Source organism: Lipotes vexillifer, unplaced genomic scaffold (assembly GCF_000442215.2).
Source record: "Lipotes vexillifer unplaced genomic scaffold, Lipotes_vexillifer_v1.1 scaffold543, whole genome shotgun sequence".
Classification (NCBI taxonomy): domain Eukaryota; kingdom Metazoa; phylum Chordata; class Mammalia; order Artiodactyla; family Lipotidae; genus Lipotes; species Lipotes vexillifer.
In genome coordinates this window covers 4,904,709-4,925,360 of record NW_006799055.1, presented here as the reverse complement: position 1 = coordinate 4,925,360, position 20,652 = coordinate 4,904,709, and the positions used below count along the sequence as shown (strand labels likewise).

Below are 20,652 nucleotides of genomic sequence, written 5' to 3'. Positions count from 1 at the left end.
GCGGTTGAATTTGTGAAGCTCTGTTTGTGTTTTAAGTTAGGTCAAGTTATATTGTATATGTTAGCTAATTAAGTAGAATTTACTGGTCTGTACAAAATTTGAACTAGCAGTCCTTCACACCATAGTATATTTTTTGCTCTAAGCAGTATTGTTGGAATATTGGAAGGAGCATAGCTTAATATTTTTAAAAAGAGCAGACAGACAAATCGGGCCTAAATCTAGATTCAACCACCCGATGGTTGTTTAAATGAAAAACTGTTTAGAGATTTGTACAGATGTCTTCATTTTCAAAAAATAATTTATCTTGTATTCACATTGTTGAATACTTTATATTACAGTAAATTTGATTGAAAAAAATGAGGAAAGAAATCAATTTTTAAAAATATACTCATGTTGAAATCAAACAAGCCAGCCAAACGGAGTACAAACCAAGGAACCCTGTAGTTTGGTTTGCTTTCCAGAATATGAATACCCAATGGTGGTTTAAATGAAAAACTGTTTATAGATTTGAACAGACATCTTCATCTGTAAAACCCTTGCTGTGAAGGATTATTATGACATTTCAAAAGTGGGTAGTAAGAGGCCGGCCCTCTGTAGGTGTTTGGTGTGTGGTGTCTGTGACAATGTTGATGATAATTTGGATGACTTTCTACAAAAAAAAAAAAAATTCATGGGCTTCTGTTGTTAGCAGATCTCTAAATGTTCATGTAATTTTCTCCATCCCTCTGAGTGGTTTTAGGGGGAGGGAGTGGGTAAAAATGTAAGATAAAGATGCCTAATTTGGTAAAATGATAGGAATGCTATTTAATAGTTCCCTGTATCCAATTTGCCTAAGGGTCAGTTTCTGAAATTGACACCAAAGCAGCTTCTGTTGGAAGATGTGATTGACCCCCTGAAGGTCCTCTCCTTTTCTGGCTTCTTTGGTAATTCACTATAAATCAATTGTTGCTAAGTGTGGATTTTTAACTAAGATTACATTTGGCGGATAATAAATAAGATCCCTTTCTGACGAGTCCGTGGGGTGCTAATTCAGATTGAATAGAGAGAGCTAAATTTTTGTTTCATTCTCATTCTGAGGTTATGGCCAATAACCTTCAAGGTTTGTGTATTGATAAATCTGAGCAACCCTTGCCTTTTCTCCCGGAGTCACATTAACATAACGTACAGTAAGTGCCTGCAGATGAAGCTGTTATTTCCCCCAGCTGTTTGCACCTGTACTGTCACCAGCCAGAGGTGGAGGGATAAAGGACAAATGCATTGTGGGTATAATCTCATCTCAGTGATTGGACAATTTGCCACTTAACAAACTTTGGGGAATACTTAGCGTTTTCCAGTTTCTTTCACAGACATGCATTCGTTTCATCGTTCATACTTATTGGGCACCAGCTGTGTGCCCAGAACTCTTGTAAGTATCATCAGTACAGTGGTGAACAAAACCTGTGACATCTCTGCCCTTGTGGAGCCTGTATTTCAGGGAGGGATTTAATTCGTTGTGCTCAAGGCTAAGCGGCTGTAACCAGGAAGCCCCCCAGTAGTGCAGCCTCTAGAAGACAGCAGGTCCTCTCTGTTCTGTAACCGTGCAGGTGGTGCCGCTGGTGGAGCAGCTGTGCTGCAGGTGTCTTCAGAGGCCCAGTGTCTGGCCCCTGCTGCTTTACCAGCCTTTGGGTGGCTTCCTCATCTGTCCTCCTCACCCATAGGATCCAGACTGGGCTGCTGCTACATGCAGCTCCAGCCCCAGTGAAGGGGACTCTGGAGTAATTTGTCCCTAAAGTGCAGGTGACACAGATGCCACCCCATCCCTTCTGCTCATCCTCCCGGGCCCCCTTGACTCTGATTTGGACGTATCACACTGGGCTACAAAGGAGGCTGGGAAATGTTGCCTCTTGCTGGACCAGCTTCAACACAAGGCAGGGGGGTGGGTTTGGGGGAGCAGAGTGGGCTGTACTGCTCCCACCACAGGGGAGAATGGCAAGGAAGCACCCAAGTTAAGTATATGAAATGTCAGATGGTGGCAAGTGCTGGGGGAGGAAAGGAAAGCTGGGGGGCATTGGAGAGAGGTGACAGTTTTAAGGATTTCGTCAGAGAAGCCTCACTGAGTAGGTGACACTTGAGGAAAGAGCTACAGCAGTGGAGGGGCGATGCTCGCAGCCCGGGGAGGGTGCTGCAGGCCGAGGCCATGGCAGGGAGGAGAGATGCGTGGGGCGCAGGGCGGGTGCTGGGAAGAGGGTGGGTCGGGGTGGTGGGGAGCTCATTTTTGGATATGCTGGGCTTAAGGTGCTTCCCCGTCCACGTGGCGACGTCCAGCTGGCTGTTGGGTCTGTGACTCCGGAGGTGAGAAAGCAGCTTGGACTGGGAATGTGAAGTTCAGGGAAGTGACACGCAGCGTCTGACGTAATCCTGTTCTTTACTGTAAAGACCACGCTCATCTCCGTGGGGAGAAGCCGGCCAGGCCGCAGGGAGGTCACGGGCTCCTGACCGCAGACCTGTCCGGGTGTGCAGGTGTGCATGGAAGTTCGTTCCGCCCGGAGAGAAGTTCTCATGGCCCCTCGCGGTGGATCTCGGTGCCACATATGAGCCCCTGTGTAATCGTCCCTGGGGAGGCTGAGGTTCAGGGAGGGGCCAGATGGTGCCAACCCGTTCCGTCCTCCCTGTTTAGCACCCTCTGTGGAGAGGGGGCTCTGGGAAGAGGGAGCTTTTGTTCAGCAGGTTTTTAAACACAGTTCAGGGAGGGGCCAGATGGTGCCAACCCGTTCCGTCCTCCCTGTTTAGCACCCTCTGTGGAGAGGGGGCTCTGGGAAGAGGGAGCTTTTGTTGAGCAGGTTTTTAAACACAGCCTCTACTCAGGCGTGAGGTTGAACAAGCAGGGGGCTCGAGAGGAAGCAGAGCTGCAGTTACTAGTGGAGGGCGTCTGGGCACTGCTCCTCCTGCCATCTCGCCCTCGAATCCATTCCAGACTCAAGCTCCTCCGTAGAGTTTCCCCTCTGCCCAGCTCATCACGCGACACTGAGATCCACGCTGGGCCAGAGGCCCTCAAGTGGAACCAGCTTCCATGCACACCTGGACACCTGCACACCTGGACACGTGGACGGGTCTGTGATCAGGAGGCCCGTGGTCTCTCTGGGGCCCGGCCAGCTTCTCCCCACAGAGATGAGCCACATTCTGCTCATCGTTACCTGACAGATGTTTTACCTGCATCCCTGGACAGGGTGGTCCACCGGAAAGGATCCGAAGGCCAGGTTCCGGTTCTCAAGCTGCCTGCATGTTGCTGTGTGACCTTGAGCAAGTCCCTCAAAGTCTGGGTTTTCTCCTCTATAAATAGAGGGTGGTCAACGGACTTCACCCCATCGTCAGGAGGGTGGGGTCACCGGAGGTGCGTGTCAGCATCAGGTGGCGGAAAGCACACCAAGGTCCACTCCGGCCTGAGCTCTTCCTCGGACTTTCCCGAAAGCCGTCGGAGCCCGGCAACAAATCCCCCCAACACACACGTCTCCCCAGCCACGTTCCAAAGCTCTTTAGAGGCTGAGGTGCAAGGAGGGCGTCTTAGCTACTCGGAATCGCTCACCTTGTCCCACTCCAAAGGGGGGAGCAGGCCTTATAGAAACACTTGCCAGGCCTTGCAGGTGACCCCCGTGTTCTCATCTGTTCAGATCCTCACTCAGCAAACGTCGTGCCTTGTAGGACTGAGACGTCTTAGTCACTACAGACACTCAGTACATCATCGTCCAGCTGAGCTGAGCCCACTGAAATGTTCAGTGTGGAACTGAACCCACGTACAGTGTGTCCTGTAACGTAAAATTTAAGCGAAGAAACAGCTGTCACTCTGAAGTAACTTTGCCAAAGGGTAGTGCTGAGATCAGGGAGGAATCTGATAACTTAATTGGTGAGGGTAAGACACGCCTTTGTGTTCCAGAAAAGTTAGAACCTTCCAGAGAATACGGGTAGTCCTATTCCTGGTTCCTTGGAAGTACCCTCAGGATCCTAGCAGGGTGAGGGTGAGATGCCATGTAGGCATCGAGGTGCTTGGCCAGGGAATTGAGTTAAAGCCGTGGGTGGAAAGAATCTTGAATCTCAGTATCATGGCAGCAACGACAGGTCAGAGAAGCAATCTTTCTTGGTTTGTAGTCAGTAAGTCCTTTTCTGAGCCAGAACTTAGTAGGGTAGAAGCCACTTCATACAGCTGGTACGGCTCCCTCCCCTCTGTTTTTACTGCTCAAGTCAAAAGAATGAGAAGAAAATAGGCTTTTATCGGGAACGGATGTGAATGAGTTTCTGAGGGTGGTTCTAAAATCTACTGATATTCGGCCCAGTCTCTCATAGCTTCTGTAGTTATGTCTGCATTGCTGATGTGACAAACTTGAGAATGATGAACCCATTTCCCATTAAAAAAACAAAAAACAAAAAACAAAAAAAAACATGGTGTTTGCTGTCAGGGTTGTCATAAACTTGTCCATATAAACAAGAATAAAGAATGTGGCTTTCGGAGCGTGCTTCCCATGGGGACTCTTGGGAGGGGTATTTGCGTTAACAAGATGCCTTTTCGTATGTAGGTGTCAAAAACTGAGAGGTGAAATGTCTGTATTTTTCTTGTTCATCTTCAGATGCTCCTGCCTGGGAAATGCATAGAGAAATAGCTTATTTGGTGTAATTATGTTTAAAATGGATGTTATTATGACAACTCAGTAGCACTGATATCACAGTATTAGTGCCCTTCCTTGGAAAGATAATGTGTTACCAAGACTTTTCTGATTGGCTTGGGGAAAATAAACCCTGAGTCACAAACCACCAAATTAAAAATATAATACCCATTTGAGGGCATTTCAGCTTATTTATGTTAGAAACAGTTCCTTTTCTATGAAGGCAAGGAAGTTGACTAATCCATTTTAGAAAGGTTTTAAACAATAAGAACCCAGAAGACTCTAATCTTGTTCTGCTTTAACCTGAATTCCTGGTTCCTCGTAGGGTTTTTCCGACTATCTAATACTCCATTGATCAATGAGTTTAACTTAATCCTTACATCGTAGTTAGGAACTTTATCTTCGACTCAAATAATGTATTCAGTCTCATTTTGATAACAGTTCTGCTAAAGCCTGGTATTGACTAAAGCTTGGTTATTTGGTGGAAAGTTTCAGCTAAGGGGCCTGATCTCACTCTGAACTAAACCACTTTCTCACAAACATAAACCAACTTCACCAGTTGGTCGCAATAGGTAATACTTAATGTTTCCCAAGCGTAGCCCACGGTTTTACTTGCATTCGATATAAATTCCTACCCGTGTATTTACTTACCAGTGTTTGCACAGCTGTGCTTGTGTTCATACGTCCTCTTGTGAATTTGTCCACTGACAGAGGCTGTTTCAGGTTTCGATTTCATCTCTATCAGGTCAGAGGTGTAATCTATTTAACTTGCTGTGTGATGAACATCTAACGTGTGCGATTTGATTATAACAGTATGTCTACGTAGCTAGAAGCGCTATTTGTTTATGAATATTAAAACATGTTTACAAACAAATATCCTTCAAAATGTATGATTGGATTAAGATTCTTATTCATCCAGGTCCAAGGCATATATGGTTTATGTGCCTTTCCCAGTGGCAATAAGAAACGTGTATGAGGGCGGCCCAGAATCACTGAGTGTAAATACACCAAGATTCAACATTCCAAAACGATCGCTCCTGCGGTCGTAGTTTTATGATTCAATAATATCAACCCTGAAGTTTCTCTCTGACTCTAGCCTCAGGGGTCGTACAGTGGAAACCAGGCTTCAGGGGTTGGGATGGGGGTGGGGCCTGTGCAGTCAGGGGTGGGGAGAAAGTACCAGGTGGCCTTTTGTGCCGTGTGCAGCACAGATGCAGACACCAACCTGTCATCTCTAGGGCTGCCAAGTCCATTACCATCACCGTGAGCCGCAGGGGCAAACGGCCCTCAAGATGTGCTTTGTCCACATCTGAGGTCACAACAGTGTTCGTTTTTTTTTTTCCTCCAAGACTTAGGTGTTGTTCAGTAATTTAACAGCTAAGGCGTTAAAAAATGTTCACTGTCTCAGAAATTGGGGGCCTACTGTGAGGTTGTGAATGATCCAAGTCCTGGTTTTCCCCTAAAGTTGACCCCCAAAGCATACTTTAGTTCAGCCTGCTTAAAAGTGCAGAAGGTCTAATTCCAATTAAAGAACGCATATCGAGTGCTTGCTCTGTGGCCCACACTGCCAAGTGCTGGGGAGGAAGAACAAGGTGACAGATTCCCAACTCGCAGATGGCTCTGGTCCAACGGGCCCGACAGCACACGTGTCGGGGCTGCGCGTGGTTGGTGTCATGGGAACAGGAGAGTCGCAGGGAGAGGTGCGGTATTCAAGCGATCTCCCGGGCGGAGGGAGAGTCTGAGCCCTCTAGAACACCTCCCCCTGGCCTCATTGATGTTGCATGAAGGCCACTGCTGCAGGGGACCCCGAGTTCAGTGTGAGCACCTGAGTCCCTTGGGTGGTCGAGATGTGCTGATTCCATCCCTGTGGTTTTCAGGTACCAGCAAGGTCAACCTGGTAAGGATCCCGTCCACGGCCTCCAGCCCACGGGACACGGCCCTGGCTGCCGTGATCTGCAGCGCCCTGGCCACCGTCCTGCTGGCCCTGCTCATCCTCTGCGTCATATACTGTAAGCGGCAGTTTATGGAGAAGAAACCCAGCTGTGAGTTCTGAGCTCTTTCTGTGTCTTAGCATCTTGGTGAAGGGTGTTGGTCATCACTGCCATCCGGGTGTTCGATGAGAACCTAAGAGGAGAGTCAGGTTGCAGCCAAAGGGACAGAGAGAGCACGTGGAAACAGGCGTCCCAGGGGCCTGCTCCCCAAGAGGCATCCTGCCAAAAGGTGCTGAGGGCGCGGCCACCGGGCAGCATCACTTCCCCGCGGACCTGAGGAGGCAGGGGTACCCCCGCCCCTCGGCAGAAACACAGCTCGTCCGAGTTCTGGCCACACAAGTACCTTACACCTCGAGCTGTCTTGACCGATTGTTTCATATCTTTGCTTCCGTGTAAGAAGTATTTTTAAATGTGAACGACAGCTCTCCTTTCCTTTATAACTGCAAAAGCTGGGGTAGTTCTGGTTGCCCTGGGATGTTTGTGGGCTCCTCCTGGGGAAGCTGTCTTGCTGACCGAGTTCTCGGCCTCCGCAGGGTCCCTGAGGGCACAGGACCTGCAGTACAACGGTTCTGAACTGTCCTGTTTCGACAGACCTCGGCTCAGCGGCCCTGCACCCCACGCCTGTTGTCAGTGCCACCGGGACTCGGCCCAGACCTGCGGTAAGTTCAGCGCTTGGGGGCCACTAGGAATGCAGGCCCTGAAGCTGCAAAGAACGGCTCCCACTCAGTTTTCTAGCTAAAGCTAGTCTAGTTCAGTCGTTCTCCCCCATCCCCTGATGTTTTGGGTGTTTTGTGTCTCTTAAGTATTTAACAGAAAAGAAGCATCTCATTAAAATTCTAGAATTTCTCAGTAACTTTTTAAGCAAGTTTGCCTTTATTTGGGGGTGAATTGATTTAAAGTAATATGAGCCTTTTGTAGAGCAGGGGATCCATCTCCTTTCCTGTCTGGTGGATTCCACCTGAACCTGCATGTAAGTGTCTTAGTGTGTTTGGGGATATCTTAAAGAAGGGGGAGGAGGGAGACCTATTGCAGGGTTTTCCACAAACCATAATTGCCTCTGGGGTTATTGACAGGAGTGAAAGTTTAGGGAAGTCCAGGCAGACCCCGGAGATACTGTGGGTTCGGTTCCAGACCACTGCAATAAAGTGAATATTGCAATAAAGCGAGTCACGTGATATTTTGGGGGTTCCCAGTGCATATAACGGTTATGTTTGCACTGTACTGTAGTCTATTAAGTGTGCAACAGCATTATGTCTAAAAAGATAATGTCTACACCTTAATTTAAAAATACTTTATTGCTGAAAAATGCTAACCGTCATCTGAGCCTTCAGCGAGTATAGTAGTAACATCAGAGATCCCTGATCACAGATCAGCAGAACAAATATAATAATAATGAAAAAATAATGAAAAATTCGAAATATTGTGAGAATTACCAAAATGGGACACAGACACAAAGTGAGGAGATGCTGTAGGAAAAATGCTGTCGATAGACCTGCCCGACGCAAGGTGGCCACAAACCTTCACTTTGGGAAAAAGCAATAACTGTGAGGCACGACACAGCCGCGTCTGCCTGTGATTCAGACGGACTTGGTTTCTAACGTGGGCAAAAACGGGCCAAGGTCACACCAGCTGGCACACTTCCTGCCCCTGTCCCCACAAACTCACCTCCTCTGCAAAGTAAAAATCGACGCGGCCGCAGCCCTTCCGGAAGCCTGCCCGCCACCTGCCCCATCCACCCCTCACAGGTCCCCCGGCACCTGTGGTTGCAATAGCGCAGCAGCATTTTGTCTCCTGTAACCTTCCTTGAAGTTAAACATTTCCCAATTCAATTGCTTATTGTCTCAGAACTGTCCGATCTTTCTTTTCAAGAAATTGAAGGGTTCAGCTTTTCAGTCTAATATTTAATCCGTGGGATAAGGCGTCTTCAACGTAATTATTTCTCTACTGGCCACTACTGTCTTCTGCTTTAGGGTTAAGAATAAAACGTGGGATTTCCATAGCATGCGTGGATCTGGTTTTGCCTTTGCCTGCAGAGATCGTTGACTCAGCTCCTGACAGCACTGATGCCTTGGTGCTTCTCAAGGCGGCCCAAGCACTGCATTTTCTAGATGCTGTGCCAGGCACTGCCCCTAGATCAGAGTTAGCAAAGAGGATTGCTTGAGAGAGAAACTTGGGTCTGAAGTGTGATCAAGTTCAGCTTTGTGCAAACTCTGCCTCATCGTCACTTCTATCTGGAAAGAAAGATTAAATACACGGATGGCTTTGTTGCACGTTCTTGTAATAGAACGCAGAGACTGGACAGCATCCGCCCCCGCTGTCACCCGCCCAGGTTCAGTGTCGCTCGTCATATAAATTGCTTCTTCCTTAGTGACAGTGCCTATTTTCTTTTCACTTTTATTTGGACATAATTTCAGACTTACAAAAATGTTGAAAGAGCAGGACAAAGAATTCCCACATACCCTGTACCTAGATTCCCCCAGTATTAACATTTTATCTCATTTCCACATTTGCTTTATCATTTTTATCTCTTTCTAAGTATGGTGGGTGTACAGTCGACCCTTGAACAACTTGGGGATTAGGGGCACCCACTCTCCGCCCAGTCAAAAATCAACTTGTAACTTATAGTTGGCCCTCTGTATCTGCGGCTTCTCTGTGTTCACGGTTTCTCCGTATCCGTGGTCCTGCATCCTTGGAACCAAATACCTGCTGATCGTGTGGCACTGTAGTATTTACTGTTGAGGAAAATCCTCCAATACGTGCACCCGCACAGTGCAAATCTACGTTGTTCAAGGGCCAACTGTGTGCTTTACATAGACATGTACACAGTTTTTAAATTTCCATTTAAAAATCAGTTGCAGGGAGTTCACTGGTGGCCTAGCGGTTAGGATTCTGGGCTTTCACTGCCGTGGCCTGGGTTCAGTCCCTGGTTGGCAAACTGAGATCCCACAGGCTGTGCGGTGCAGCCAAAAAAAGAGAAAAATCTGTCCCTTTACTTCAGTGCTTGTTTCCTAAGAACAAGAATGTTCTCTTACACAACAGCATGATTACTGCTAATTTCCTAATTTTGTCTGTATGTTTTACTATATTTATAGTTTTATAAAATCAGAATGACATATGTCTGTATATGTAGAGAGAGAAGTCTAGAAGGCTGTTCAGAAATGTGGACAGGGCTTCCCTGGTGGCGCAGTGCTTGAGAGTCCGCCTGCCGATGCAGGAGACGCGGGTTCGTGCCCCGTTTCGGGAAGATCCCACATGCCGCGGAGCGGCTGGGCCCGTGAGCCATGGCCGCTGAGCCTGCGCGTCCGGAGCCTGTGCTCCGCAAATGGGAGAGGCCACAACAGTGAGAGGCCCGCATAACGCAAGGAAAAAAAAAAAAAAGAAATGTGGACAGTGTCTTGCAGCTTATGGAATTAAGGAAGATTCATTTTTAAATTTCTGATCTAATCTCTATTGTGAAAGTTTTTTTCTTCAGTGAATGTGTATTATCTTTGTAACCAAAAATACATACCGCTTCAGTGAACGTAATAGTTTGCAAAGCTGTGTGCACAGAGATAGTTATTCTTTAAGATACATTCCTAGCAGTAAAAAAAAAAACAAAAAGTTGTGTGTGTGTGGAGTTAAAGGGTTTAGACGTTTATGTTCTGCGCTGCATGGCTAGCCCACTCCGCAGAAGCCCTGTGCTCTTTCAGCCCGCGTCAGCCATGGGTGAAAGTCTCATTTCACGTGCCCTCTCATCATTCCTCTACATCCTTATTTACATTGTAGTAAAATAGGCATCACCTTAAATTTACCGTTTTAGCCGTTTCTCAGTGTACAGTTGGGGGGCATTAAGCACGTTCACACTGTTGTGCAACCATCACCACCATCCCCAGAACTTCTCCACGACCCGAAACTGAAACCCTGTCCCCTTTAAACACTCACCCCCTATTCTTCCTGCCCTCCAGCCCCTGGGACCCACCATCCTACTCTCTGTCTCCAGGAATTTGACTCTTCCGGGTCCTTCATAGAAGTGGTCCATCATTTTTAAGATAAGAAAAAAGAGAAAAAATTAAACCTCATAACCCCTTTCCCCCTGAAAGTCACCCAAAGGGGAATAGCTAAATTTTCGAGAGCAGTGCTGAACTGGTATAAACAAGCACTGCGCCTCACAGCCCTGCCGGCTTTCCTAGGGCCCGTGCATCTCATCCCATCCCCGTGCTGTGCCGGGGCCTGCAGCGTCGGCCGGGAGACTCCTGCTTGTAGGGTGCACTCCAAGGCCATTCTTCAGGACAGGTAAATGGGTGTTTTTAATGTATATAATTTCGTGTTCCCGCGTGCAAATATACAGGCTACTCATTTACCAATTTTCATGTGAAACTATGGGACATCACTTTTTTAGTATTATTAATAACATTCTAGACATTGTAGGGGGTGGGAACTTTGGCGAGAATTAGGTAAGTGTCTCAGGGTTACTGATAGCCAGTGTAACATTCTTTATTCTTTATATTCCACTAATTTTGTTTTTGTCTTATATTCATGATTTGTGACACTTCCATCATCTGTAAGTAATTTTTAGCATGTCACATACTCAGAGAACTTTAGAACAGCAATCAAAGGAACTCAATTAAGACCCAGGAAACTGCCTATTTTAGACATCGGATTAAGTTTAACTATATTGGTTAGAAGTAGGTATAAAAATTCGGTTTTAAAGTAAACGTAGTAATTTAACTTACTGTACTGAAGCAAGTTTATAACAAAGGAAGCATGAGAATTCTGACTCAATAACTTGTTGTTTATTTCATCTAGAAAACTGAAAAGCATAGCTGGAACGTTGCTTTGTAGTAGGTTTTTCTCCCGGTAGAGTACTTACAGCTCTTTCGAACACGTGTCCAGAAACACAGGTCCAGCGGGGCAAGCAGTGCCGACTTTCTCTGGGCCCCTTTCGAGGTCCATCTGTGGCGAGTTTTCGGACGCCTGGCCTCTGATGCAAAATCCCAGCTGTGGTGACGACATCTCTTCTTGCGATTCTTATCCTGAGCTCCCTGGAGAAGACGTTCACTCTCTCAATCCAGAGAGTGCAAGTTCAGCATCCTTGGACTCACACAGTAGTCGGGGTCTGGTTGGTGGAGCAGTTCCAATTCAAGCTCATCCTGAAAACTTTACAGAAACTACTGACTTATCGAGACTCAACAGCTCAGTGCCAGAACCAGCGCCAACCCAGGACGCGCTCACCGCTAGAAATCAGCTGGCTCAGGAGAGGGGAGATGTCCATCACCTGGCCACTCAGCCGTCACCCCAGGTAAGGCAGCGATGGATTCGGTGTGGGCACAGCAGTGACTTAAGGAAGCCCAGAGGGAACAGGACTCCGTCCCCCATTAAATGTGGGGGAACCTGGGGAGGTCTTTCCATCCTTCATAGCTTCTTGTATGTTACAGGAGAATATATGTAAATTAAATTTCAGGAGTCTTTGTTTTTAAGCTAACAGCTTATCTCTAAGGCCATCCAGGGCAGCCGCATTCTTTTCTCCTCTTGTCACTCCAGCTACCCAGCACCGTGCCCCAGCGCCATCCTGGCTGAGAGATGAATTAGGTACGGGAGCATCTTGGAAGCAGTTCCTCACCTTTGTCTTCCCCTGTGATGTTCTTATGCCCAGTACTTACATGCTGTCCATTCACAGTCAAGTTAATGAGAATTTAGGTCCCCCACGGCTACCCTTTTCCCTCCTCTCTCTTTCACTGTGGTTTTTGTAGATCGCTTTGCTTTGACTGATTGATCAGTTTGGTTGGAAATTGATTGTTGGTTGTGATCTGGCACCAAATACAGCAGAAGAACCTTCCAGATGGAAGGGTCTGAAATCAGGTTCTGGGGTGGGGCAGGCGGTGGCTGAAGGGAGATGGGCTCTGACCCCGGCGGCACCTGGTCCCTGTCCCTGCTTTCTCCTCCAGGTGAGGAGGTGGCCTTTGCTGAATTTGGCTTAATGTGTATAAGCGTTTCCTGAATGTGAGCACATACATCGCTGGTGTACGTTCTTCTGGAAGAATGATGCCGGCCTGGAGTATGAAAGGGCAGAATCACAGCAACAGGGGCTCCCAGGCCCCGCAAGCCCTGTTCTGCACAGACAGGGCTGCTCTCATCCTTGGTCCTTCCTGCCCCAGATCAGGGACGCGGCCGATGAGCCACAGGCACGCTGCGCGGGCTCCTGGATAACACCTCTTTTTCCTTGAGACGTCGTGTCTTTGTCTAATAAAATCAGAAAGAGTCTAAAGTCAGTGTGGATGGAGATAGTTCCTGCTAAGAACACATATGTGGGTTTATATGCATCTAAATCCGCAGTACTTTTTTTTTTTTTTAACTATGAAGAAAATCTATAAAGCATGTACAGGGAATTCTGTACTGAAAGCATTTGTTGGCTTTGGAGAAAAAACGATGTTGGTTTCCTCATAATAATGGAAATGAAGAAGAGATCCATGAAAGGAGGAAAATCAAACAAATGAGGCAGTTTAAAAAGCACAGACTGCGTACCTCTGTAGCTGGGAAAGCTCACTTACTGACCTTGTTCTTTGGAGCCGGCCTCTGATTTTCACACTGTTCATGAGGATAGTAAGAAAAGACTTAAGAGTTGGCCTAGGTGCATATAGGTCTCAGCATGGACGTGGCCCACAGACCTTTGGACAGAGAACCCCCAGCAGCCCAGAGCAGCTAACAAGCCCCGAGAACGGGTGAGAGGAGGACGCAGAAGACAGGTTACGGGGCCCTTTGGCAGCTAATCCCAACATCCCAATCGGAAGCCTTGCCACGCGCTCTAAGATGAACATCTTAGGACACTTAATATTTAATCTGAGTCACATCTTCATTACAAAATGCTGAAGTTTCTTTTCCGTCAAGTCACTTGGTTCTGATGATAAACTTGCCTGTGTTCCCTTCACGAATTATGTTTCACCTTCTCGTGTATGTACTGTCAGAAGAAAGTCTGAGTGGCTGCAGTGACGGTGCTACCATCGCACTAGCTACAGTTCTTCCGAGTATTGCCAGTAAATAGAATTACTGCTCGTCTTAATTTTGTAGCTTGTCCCCAATTTTGTGGTGTAAATTCTAAAACTAAGGAATAAAGCATCCCGAAGCCAAGTCGTGTCAGAAGCAACTCAGCCTGCCCTTTCTCCTGTCTGTGTTATTGAGGAGGTGGAGGTAGGGTGGATGAGCCCTTTTGTCCCAGCTACATGGATGCAAAATTGTAGAAACGTAGTTTAGTATGTAAGGTTGGTGCATCATGACATGAATTCTTTTCAAAGAGAGTTGTCAAGGTAATTATGATTACATAAAGATACCTTCGACTCAAAGTCTGATGGAAAGTTATAATCACATATAAGATGAATGAGGAAATGTTACATTCACGTTGCTCCATGTAATTTATTTACTTATTTTTGAGGTAGTTCTCAGTGGCTAAGGACATCACCAAATATTTTTTTTATAAATTTATTTATTTTATTTATTTATTTTTGGCTGCGTTGGGTCTTCGTTGTTGCACGCAGGCTTTCTCTGGTTGCGGTGAGCGGGGCTACTCTTCCTTGCAGTGCGCGGGCTTCTCATTGCGGTGCCTTCTCTTGCTCTGGAGCACCGGCTCTAGGCATGCGGGCTTCAGTAGTTGTGGCACGCGGGCTCAGTAGTTGTGGCTCGTGGGCTCTAGAGCGCAGGCTCAGGAGTTGTCGCGCACCGGCTTAGTTGCTCCGCGACATGTGGGATCTTCCCGGACCAGGGCTCGAACCCGTGTCTCCTGCATTGGCAGGCGGATTCTCAACCACTGCGCCACCAGGGAAGCCCCACTCCGTGTAATTTATTAATGAAAGGTTTTTATAGGCTTTCCAAGATGTGTTGTCTTATAACTATTAGATAATTTCGGCAAATCTAAATAAGACATCCTGAATTCAGGAAAGGGATTGTCAAAATGTAAATCATTTCCATTTTCTCCATATAAATAAAAACAGCAGGGCTTCCCTGGTGGCGCAGTGGTTGAGAGTCCTCCTGCCGACGCAGGGGACACGGGTTCGTGCCCCGGTCCGGGAAGATCCCACATGCCGCGGAGCGGCTGGGCCCGTGAGCCATGGCCGCTGAGCCTGCGCGTCCGGGGCCTGTGCACCGCAACGGGACAGGCCACAACAGTGAGAGGCCTGCGTACCGCAAAAAAAAAAAAAAAAAAAAAAGCAAATAATATTTTGAGCCCATTTTAAGCGAGAATCTTTTCTAAACCCTGAAAAACACTTCTCTTAGTTGTAGTTACTGAACTTACCTCTTGCAAAGAATTTGATTTCGGAAGCTTTCTATTAATGGACCAGAGGGCAGGACTCCGGGCTCCTCAAGTTCAAGTGCAGTGAGCTTGGTCCCTGATGTGGGCTCACTCCTAACTCAGGAGGGCACTGTTTTCCGTTTGGGGGGTGGATGAGGGCAGCTGTTGCCAAAATAGCCCCACCCCTTTTTAAACAATTTATTTCTATTTTATTTTCAATGAAACTTTAAATTCCTACCCAGGCACTCACTTGTACTTTAACCTCTACTTCACTTGAATACAAGTTTCATTCACTTGTATTTTAACCTCCATTCACTCTTTTTTCCCCAGCTTTATGGAGATGTAACTGACATATAACATAGCGTAAGTTAAAGGTATACAGTGTGATGATTCGATTTATTGCCAAGTGCACCAAGGGACTTTTGTCTGTATTTGGTGTGAGGCTCAGATTTCTAATGTGTGATGCATTTGTTTCCGAAAATTTATTTTTACACGGTAGTCTTCCTGTGGGTAGTTTAATGCCACCCAGAGTCTGATAATGATATGGTTCAGGATAAAGCAAATAGGAGTGAGAGCTGTCTTTAGTCTGTATGATTCCATTTTAATCAAATGTTCCCTGAACACACCTCCCCAGAAGGGAACCAGGTCTAAGATACTGAGACAGCACTTGCTAAGATATTTGGGAGAATGAAGCCAGCCTGTTTAACAACAGGAAAAGCTTTCTTTGGTGGTGTTTATTAATCAACATTTTAAATGTCAACATTGACATAATGGAAGGAATGCTAGAAAAGATATGAGATGACCTGGGTTCTAGTTTCTCAGTCTATCAACATCTCTATTTTTTCCTTATTGATTGGCCAATTAAGTATAATTTTCCTCCCTGGTAGCATTAATATGGTTGTTATTATCATATCAGTTGATCAACATATTTGATAAAACTATCTTATTATTGAGAGAACCTCAGAAGTTTCTATTTCTAGACAATCTCCTTAGACCTTTGAAAAAAATTTTTTCTGTAAATGTGTCTGATATGTCACTAATGCCAAATTTAGTGATAAGTTAATGAAGGGTTACTGCGCGAATGAAGGTTTCACTCACGTACAATAACACGCAGGTGACCCAAGCCTCAGCCCCTCCCAAAGTGAGGTCACTGTGCTTTTGTGATAAGGGACAGATCTAAAGGCTGCTCTATCCCGAGGACGTTTGCCCTGTGACGTATGTGTGAGTATTCCAGGGAGGTCATTATAAGAGAAGTCTCATTCCCAGACTCTTTCTAAACTTTCTCCAGTGGCTTCACAGAAGTTTTAAATTCAAAGACTAAGAATAGCATTAATTATTAACCATCTTTGTTCTTTTAAAGAATAGACTAAAGAATCCTAAAATCTTTACCTACAGTTGCTTTAAAGGAGTGCAGCACAGAAACAAGCTTTAAATGTTTGACTGAGGTTGAAAATCAGCAAAAGAATTGCTCATTGACATAGTTTGTTTGGGGCACATTTTCATCTTTTAAGGACTGTTTGCACATATGGAGTGACTGGGGGTTGTTAGGAAATCTTTATTTTTATTCTCAGAGTACATGGGTACCTGATATTGCGGCACCCTTACAGGAACTTCTTGTCCATATATTATAAAATTCATGTGCACAATTAGTAAAAGCTAAGCACCATAAATTTTTACAGTCACAGTTTAGGGCTTTAATTTGTCAGGTGCTGTGTTCAAAGCTGTCCTTCTGTCACCGTTTCAGGAGGCCGAAAGGACTTGCTTCTTTCTGCAATGAAGTGTCATATGGAGCCCAAGGGGCAGCCACTCCTCTGCTTATGGACTCAGCACCGTCTGGACCTCACGTGGCTTCTGGGGGAAGAAAGTAAATCTGAACCACACTGATGGCATTTTAAGCCTTTCAACCAGTTGCTTCTGAGCCAGACCAGCTGTAAGCTGAGACCTCAAGGAATACACTCCAAGCACTTCTGAGACTTTGCATCTTTCCTACACAAGAAGCTTCTATGCTACAGGCCGACTTCAGAGACTGACGGGCCAAGTTTGCAGCCACCGAGCTTAGGGGTATAACGAGAAACAGAAGTGCATTCATGCTTCTTTTCATGGTGGAGGTGGTTTGCCAAGACTGAGGACCCAGAGTATAAATCTTCATTTACATTTTCTTTCCAGAAATAATTTCATATATCCTACTAAAAGTCAACGTCAGATGAGTTACCTTACTTTTTAGGTAGGATGGGTTCAAAAGGGAGTGTTTTTGTTTCCTGAAGGTCACTTTTTCATCTTCTAAATAATTAGCACAGGAGGTTAGAATTGACTTCACATGGCCTGCCTGAATCTTGGGTTTATTAGATGATGTTAACTGTCCTAACTGGGAATCAGAAGAGACCAAATCTTGCAGAATTGACGCTTTCTCGCCTCAGCCACTGTCTTGTGAACAGCGGCTGAATTAGTTAACAAGAGGGGCCTGAGTTAGGACATGTGTTTGGGAAAGGACTGCCCATCCCTCTGAGTTAAAAACCCCTTAGCGTGCGCATCCTAGATTAGCAGATTTATGTGAAAATCCATTGATATGGAAGCATTTCTTACTTCTGTCCCTGGGACTGAGCTTAAAAGACCCAGAATTTCTCTTTTATAGAGAATCGGTATTTATATTGATCTTTTATTTGCATCATATTTTATACTAAAGGCTTTAGAAATGACAACATATCAGGTTTCCCTACTACTGAAGCATGCCACCAGGTGAGTAGTCTTAGGAGACTCTGCATATTAGGACCAGAAGAAAAAGCACAGCTTGTAGGCAGCGTTTAGGTGAATGGATTATAACTGCCATCGTGTAGTTTGACCAGGATATCATAGGGGTCCCACCAATCTCCTAAGCCTCTTCAGCGCAGTAATTCCCACCGTAGCCCAACGACGCTGGATTTAAGAGTCTGGTGCTTCTATGAAGGCGATCCATCCCCTACCACCTTGGTATTTACCTACTAGAGTTAGCTCTAGAGCTGAGACAGAAATAACCCAGCTCAGTCATGAACCAGGGGATGGCTCGTTTGCTCATTTCTGCACCCTGGAGAGGAATTACTTGAGCAGAATTTATTTTTTTCCTGCTTGAACGTAGGTGATCAGCTCTGGCTGTTGTCTTTTAAGTGATTACTATTAGCTCTGTCCCATTTGCACTTAAAAAAGAAATAGACCTTTGAACATCCCTGTGTTAGAGAATGCTGAGATATTTTGTTTCCAAATCAGTTTTCTACCTGACATTTAAAGTGAGCATTAGAGGGTATTCCTGGGCAGTCCAGTGGTTAGGATTCAGCACTTTCACTGCCGAGGGCCTGGGTTCAATCCCTGGTCAGGGAATTAAGATCCCGCAAGCTGCACGATGCAGCCAAAAAAAAAAAAAAAAAAAAAAAGTTTAAAGTGAGCATTAGAGGGTATTCCTGGGCATCCCAGTGGCTAGGCTTCAGCACTTTCACTGCCGAGGGCCTGGGTTCCATCCCTGTTCAGGGAATTTAGATCCCGCAAGCTGCACGATGCAGCCAAAAAAAAAAAAGTTTAAAGTGAGCATTAGAGGGTATTCCTGGGCATCCCAGTGGCTAGGCTTCAGCACTTTCACTGCCGAGGGCCTGGGTTCCATCCCTGTTCAGGGAATTTAGATCCCGCAAGCTGCACGATGCAGCCAAAAAAAAAAAAGTTTAAAGTGAGCATTAGAGGGTATTCCTGGGCATCCCAGTGGCTAGGCTTCAGCACTTTCACTGCCGAGGGCCTGGGTTCCATCCCTGTTCAGGGAATTTAGATCCCGCAAGCTGCACGATGCAGCCAAAAAAAAAAAAAAGTTTAAAGTGAGCATTAGAAATCTGCCTTTCCCGAGGACATTTTTATCTTCCCTCTTATTGACCCGTGCTTTGCTCTCCTGCAGTAGTGAGCTCTCACGAGGCCTTTCCCTCGTGCTGGGACTGTCCCTCCATCTGCAGCTCAGGATCCCTGTGCGGACATGAGCTCACGGTATGTCGTGCACGTGACCTCCGTTCCTTTGACTGAAATGGGAAATTAGAGGGTCTCGTGGTAATGCACAGCCTTTCCTGTCTACCTGGTGTCCAGTCATAGTTGATTGACTTTCTTTTTTCTCTTCCTTTTTTAGCCTAAACCAATGGTTCCTAAGCTCTGGTACTCACCAACTCTTCTGAGACTTGCCCTTAGGAAATATACGTAAAGTATTTAGGACCTGATCACAAGAGGTCCACGAAAATGCAAGTTTCACCGTAAGTCACATGTGTGCCGTATGTAGTTTGTAATCTGATCACTTTTGTGATGACAGAGGGGTGATCAAAGTAGGCCAGGGTTGTGCTCCTTTTTGTAACCTGAGTATATTTTCCACATGTAGAGCCCTCTTTAACTTCAAAGGCAAAAACCCTTGCAGGAGAAAGCTAAGATTGATGGGAAATGAGACTTTGGCCACAAATCCTGAAACATCACTTTTGATCAATAGAGAAATACTTAGGGTTAAAAAATTGATTTCATTTGATACTGCATTTGAAAAATCCTGGGTTATTTTGTTGTGGACCATTTTTAAAGTCTTAATTGAATTTGTTACAATATTGCTTCTGTTTTATGTTTTGGGTTTTTTTGACCCCAGGGCATGTGGGATCTTAGCTCCCTGACCAGGGATCGAACCCGCACGTCCTGAATTGTAAGGCCAAGTCGTAACCACTGGACCGCCAGGGAAGTCCCGATCCTGGGTTATTTTTACCCAGAGGAAGACAGTTTATTACCACGTGCTATGGAAACATACAATGATGTTATAGTCTGCACTCCTTGTAAATGCTGTATAGGACAATCCAGCTGGCATTTCATATCAATGTCCTGCAGAACTCAGATAAACTCAGCTGCTAGGGTGCTGATGCCAGGAATCGCCATCGGCTAATAACAGGGCTGCGAGTGCAGGTGCTTGAGACTTCCGGCACTGCAGAAGCCCACTGACAAGGGTGAGATCAGGGCTGGAGAACAGGCACATAAAGGCATGGGGTTTTCTAATCTTGTGTGTATGGAATGTATTTTTCAAATGTAGATTTTTCTACTTTAGATAAAGTGTTAATGTTGCTGTTACCTAGGTTAAGCACTATTGTCTGTGCTAGTAAAAAAAAAAAAAAAATAGAAAAGGAAAAAATATCCATCATTGCTTTGAGGCAGTCAGCTTGCATCAATTTAGGCCTCGTCATGACTATTTTGCATACTGGAATTGATAAATTTGTAAATGTTGGTTTTCTTACATAACTAGTTTTGTAAGACCTTTTTTTTGTTATTTGTGAATAAAATTGTTACCTGGTATTCTTATTGACACGTCTGGTGAGAAAATGGTTGATGGTGTGAATGCAGGTTCCCCTCCTGCTCTCCCTGGAGGGTCTCACTAAGATCTCCTCTTTCCCCATGTATCCCTCTCTGGATTTCAGACTCTAGGAGGGAGGTTTGGAATCCTCTGGTTACATCTCTCAGGCTGGTCAAGCTACTGAAAAATGTACTGAGTTATTTGAGAAGCTTTAGTATCAAGGTTTTATCATGACCTCTTTTCTTTTTCTTTTTTTTCTTTTTCCTTCATTTTGTGACACCGAGAGGGAAGGTCTGAAGAAGACGTTTTCCATTCATTCTCTTTTGAGGTCAGTGGGGCGTTCTCCTGGGAGAGGTGGGCTGTGGCAGCGAGGGACGCGCACAGGGCAGCGCTGGTCACCGTGAGAGCCCTTGTTTCTTCCCAGCTCCTTCCCTTCTCCCTTCTCAGCCC

The 20,652-nt window shown here is 45.8% G+C and overlaps 1 protein-coding gene across 1 annotated transcript in view; it reads left to right on the top strand.

The window, feature by feature from the left end:
* Positions 1-16,662, top strand: part of TNFRSF19 (TNF receptor superfamily member 19) — a 69,447-nt gene extending 52,785 nt beyond the window's left edge. Inside the window, exons 5-9 of the mRNA XM_007471460.1 lie at positions 6,512-6,676; positions 7,159-7,284; positions 10,795-10,897; positions 11,498-11,903; positions 16,630-16,662. Of these exons, the coding sequence (XP_007471522.1) occupies positions 6,512-6,676; positions 7,159-7,284; positions 10,795-10,897; positions 11,498-11,903; positions 16,630-16,662 (833 nt within the window). The remainder of the gene's footprint in view (positions 1-6,511; positions 6,677-7,158; positions 7,285-10,794; positions 10,898-11,497; positions 11,904-16,629) is intronic.
* The last annotated feature ends 3,990 nt before the right edge of the window (positions 16,663-20,652 follow it).